The sequence below is a fragment of the Rhinolophus ferrumequinum genome, chromosome 23 (genome assembly GCF_004115265.2).
Source record: "Rhinolophus ferrumequinum isolate MPI-CBG mRhiFer1 chromosome 23, mRhiFer1_v1.p, whole genome shotgun sequence".
NCBI lineage: Eukaryota > Metazoa > Chordata > Mammalia > Chiroptera > Rhinolophidae > Rhinolophus > Rhinolophus ferrumequinum.
The window spans coordinates 23189049-23193832 of NC_046306.1; the positions used below are offsets into that span (position 1 = coordinate 23189049).

At 39.2% G+C, this 4784-nt stretch overlaps 1 protein-coding gene across 1 annotated transcript; it reads right to left on the minus strand.

The window, feature by feature from the left end:
- Nucleotides 1–2664: 2664 nt before the first annotated feature.
- Nucleotides 2665–4458, minus strand: DEFB128 (defensin beta 128). The gene is made up of 2 exons (XM_033095494.1): nucleotides 4410–4458; nucleotides 2665–2900 (listed from the first exon to the last, which is right to left on the minus strand). The coding sequence occupies exons 1-2, from the start codon at nucleotides 4456–4458 to the stop codon at nucleotides 2665–2667; spliced, it is 285 nt and encodes a 94-aa protein (XP_032951385.1).
- Nucleotides 4459–4784: the final 326 nt, after the last annotated feature.

A 4784-nucleotide genomic window follows, 5' to 3' on the forward strand; every position in this document is an offset into this window, starting at 1 on the left:
GTGGATCATAATTGTTATCACTGTCATTATCCTGGTCTTTACTACTTAAGTATTACTAAGGAGCAAATCCTCTCTTTGTACCTCTTTGCTGAAAAATTGCTCAATACACAATTTGTCATGTCTTAGACATGAGGTCATAGGAAACATACGACCACTAAAACTCACTTCAGGAAAGGAGGACCTATTATAAGAAATGTTAACAATCACATGAGGCCTTAGGGACTAGAACCAATAGAACCAGGAACTGGAAATATCTATCTATCTATCTATCTATCTATCTATCTATCTCACCCTCCCTCCTTCCTTTTTTCCCTCCATCTTTTCTTATTCAGCAGTGTGCCAGGACCTAACCTTAATATCCACAGAAGTAGGTTCAGCCTTTACATATACATCTGTTACCCACCCTGGTCCAATTACTTGTAGCCAAGATAGCACGGTTTTCTGGCCCTCCTCTCTCTTGCCAAAGTCCATAGAAAATAGGTTCCCTGAGAAGAGCTATGAGCAAATTTTCTAACAAGGAAATGAATATGGACAGGAAATGATTAATATCTCTGGCACTTTTTATGAGCATTGTCCAAGAACCCCAGAGAGATGAGTGGCCCCAATTGCTGCTATGTAGTAGAAAACTACCTGGAAAATGCTGGCAATTTTAAAATGTCCTATGAATAAGATTTTGGAGAATGCTTTAAGACAGATCCAAGAAAAAAAAGGTACAGTAATACCACCTGTACTAAAAGGGTGTATAATAAAAATATAGGATTTCAATTTAATTTTCTGTATAAAAATAAGGTGGACAAATAAACATGCACCTAACAATACTGACCTTATCCACTTCTCCTATGAGGATGAAGGGACATAAGAAGAATAGTAGGGGAAAAGTCAAAGCAAAGATTAGATCCATCCAAAGTACAATTGAAGGCTTAATGTTCTGTTCAATTCATTACACCTCTCTCTCCCAACACAGGAGTTATTTCACTAGTTGATCTAATACTAACTAAGCCAAAGTGGATTCTTGCATTTAATTTATCAATGGACTCATGTAGAATAGAGGACACATACAGATTAAAGACAATGGGCAAGACCCATCTTCATGTAATGGTGACAAAATGGACCCCTCCTAAAAATGCCCCTGGTGAGCCACCGTGAGTAAAGACAGAAAAAGATGGGAGCCTATGAAGTGTTACACTAAAGAAATGGTTTTCTATTTGAGCCTTTTTAAAAACCCCTCTAGAATTAGGTTGAAATAGTTATCCATTGCCTTCCATGGTGCTGAAATCAACAACAAATATCAAAAATTCTACTACCTGGTCCAGTCCTTGTTTCCCATATATTTCTCCAGAATTCTCAAAAGCTACAATTCCTAAAAGGAAAGTCCTTGTAGACTCTTACAATGTTAACATATCCATCTAAACATTTGTCTTTCTGTCCTCCCAGTGAAACAAGATGGTGAGCTGCACGTGGAAGAATAGGCCTATTTATTTCTCTTTCCCAGATGAGTAAATGTTAGTTCCACTAAAGTTATTTCTGACCTACACTTAAACCAAGCCACATCAATGGATGTCACCACAAAATATTCTGTTCTGTTCATCTGGAGAGCATTTCCTACCATCATGATTTACGGACACTATATTTAGCTCATGAGGAACTTCTTAAATATGTCCTCATTTATAAGGTTTTAACTTACACTCTATTTTTTTTTAATTTCAGCTTTATTGGGGTATAATTGATTTACAAACATTGTAAGACATTTAAAGTGTACATCGTGGTGATTTGATATATATATACAATTGTGAAAAGACTCCCCCATCTAGTTACTTAACACGGATAATCACCTCACATGTTTATCTTTCTCTCTCTTTTGGGGGTTGGTGAGAACATTTCAGTTCTACTCTCCTAGCAAATTTCAACTCTACAATGCAGTGTTGTCAACTATAGTCACCATATTTTACATTAGATCCTCTGACCTTATTCATCTGATAGCAGAAAGTTTATAAATGTCACACTATTGAAACAAACAGAATATACAATGCTTTCAAAGATCCTAAGAGTAATATTTATCTAAAAATTATGTCAACTGGATATGCAAATTGCTACTGAAAAAAGAAATGGCATATGCATATTAAATGAGCTTCAAATGATATTGCAATTATCACTAGCAGTCATTACTGCCTATTAGACCTGCCCCAATAACTGCTATGAAAATGTTCAGGGGCGGCCGGTTAGCTCAGTTGGTTAGAGCATGGTGCTAATAACACGAAGGTTGCTGGTTCAATCCCCACATGGGCCACTGTGAGCTGCTCCCTCCTCTGTACTCATCCTTATACACACAAAGGTGAGACATTCAGATCTTCTTAGACGTAAGAAACTTCATTAAAAAGAGGAGTGATGCCTGAAATGCTATGAAAATAAAGGGACTAACTTCTACCTCTAACAACATGTTAACGTCATCCCTATATCACCCATCTAACTATTCATTTATATTTGAACTGTTCAAAAAAAATGAGTGGATACATAAATAAATAAATCCAGGCAAAAGCATAGGACTTTATTATGTGGAGAATCAAGTTCATAGAAAGAAGTAGATAAATCTTTTGCCCCAGCCTGTTGGATTAGGTGGCACTTTTGATTTAGGAGGAGTGGAGAACAGTGGAGCAAGTGCTTGATTTATAGTTGGATTGTGAAAATTGTGACGGTGGGTAAAATGGCATAGTCCAGCTTCTCATCAGACTGCATTGAAGGCTGAAGAAACTCTTCGGCTTTTTGATATTTTTTGTTTTCGCCTTCATTAACACAACATAACTTCCCATTGAGACATGCTATTTCATATATTTCCCCCATTTCACATTTCTTCCTGCAGTAGCCTGTTATATTACTAAAGCATTTTTTGGGTCGTGCGGCATCTGTACACAGGAAAGAACATTGAACCCAGATTAGTTTCTGAGGCAGAGTAGAAGAAGTTATGTGGTTCCCCACATGCTATGGCCTCTTGTGGTCCCAAAGTGAACCTTAGGCTGATATGAGAAAACAGAGCCTCCTCTTTGAAAGTCATCCCAAATTATGGACATCCTAAACCCCAGCTCCTAGCCAGTGCACAATGGGCTCTGAGAACATTAGGACTTACATGATGAAAGAGAAGAGAGCTCAATTTATGGTTATCAGCTGATATGTCCCACCCCTAGGACCCTGGCAAATCTGACTTAGTCTTCCATGCTCCAAAGTCAGCACTCCCTCAGCCCTACCCCAGTCCAGTGTCCCCAGAGCATACCAACTTGTCAACATGGCACAATCAAGAGCCAAATTAACTTTTCAAAGAGTATCACAGATAGGACTTTTTAAGTTAATAGTGCAATTGAGTTTCACACTGACATGGGCAGCAGAAACCTTTCACTGCCAAGACCTCATGGCTCTCAGCAATAGATGTTATTGAGAGAACTCCTTCACTTATTTAGCCTCTATGACTTCTCCATAACTTGGTCTCTCTCTCTCTCTCTCTCTCTCTCTCTCTCTCTCTCTCTCTCTCTCTCTCTCTCTCTCTCTCTCTCTCCTCCCCACCCAACCTCCTTATGATCTCTGATAAATGTGCTGCCCATGGATAAAACTTAATTCCATGTATACCTATCTCCTTAGAGATCCAAACTGTCATCTATTCAGAGTATTTCATTGAGGCCCTAAACCTCTGGTTTCCAGTTCTTTATTGGCTCCTGTACACAAATTTGGACAAGCCCATGGAATAAAGATGGAGCACAAAGACACGGCTTTCCCTTTCCTAAATTCCAGAACCAGAGAGCATCTTTGAAGGTTAGAAAGATATTTTTAGAGATACAAGAAGATCATATGCCTTTCTAGAGTAGCAAGGGAGAAGGGATCTCTTACTGACAGAGCTCCTACCATGAACTTGGTGCTTCACATTTGTAATCTCATGTAATCCTCACATGAAATACAATTATTATAAAACTGAGTCATTATACTCACTTAACAGATGAGAAAACTGGGATTCAAAGGGAGTATTAGCTCAATTCATACAACTAGTCAATGAAGAAGACATATTTTAACCGCACGTCTCCGTGACTCCAAAGCTTGTGCTGTTCTCATTACTGTTGCAGTCTAGGCTGACCGTGAATTTGAATAGAAAAGGAGACAGTCAGGCTCCTGGGTAAAAACTTTGTTGTTCATCATAAAGATAATTCTAGATGATGAGCTGATTCCTACCTTCAAAGAGGACTTCTGAGAGTATGGCTTTGGTCTCTTCTTACCTCCCTAGATGCTCTCTTCTAAGACACAGACTTAAGGCAGGCACTCAGGATACTTTTGATGATATCGGCACGATACCAATAATCTTGAAAGGCCTGATCTCATTCCTATGGACAGTAATATTTCCTAGGACTTCCTGGTACATTTGGACAAGTTACCTCTGGGTACCTCAAACAGCAGAATAGTGAGAACCAGAAACAGCTTCATGTTTACAGACTTCCCAAGAGAATAGGCAGCAGGATTTCTTTGTCCAGCGATCTGTGTCACACAGAGTCTTTAAAGATGAGCCAGAGTTTTGGGTGCTATCAGTGTTCTGAGCTCTCTCATTTTAACCCACATGGATGAACAGAAAATCCAAGTCCACCCCCGACTACATTCCCAAATATGGAGTTGACAGTTACAGAATGTTCTATCACATCACACCCACTCCTCCTTCCTCAGGATGTGAGCTCCCAGAGAGCAGGAACAATGATTTCTCCACCTTGGCCATCAGCCCATTTGGGTCAAGGTGTTTTGGTCATATGTCTGGTTTG

Excerpts from the sequence above, each read along its gene's own strand:
- DEFB128 (XM_033095494.1), bottom strand. The coding sequence starts at position 4,458 with ATGAAGCTGTTTCTGGTTCTCACTATTCTGCTGTTTGAGGTACCCAGA. Across the intron at positions 2,901-4,409 it reads GCTGTTTGAGGTACCCAGAG|ATGCCGCACGACCCAAAAAA; the intron begins GTAACTTGTCCA and ends TCCTGTGTACAG.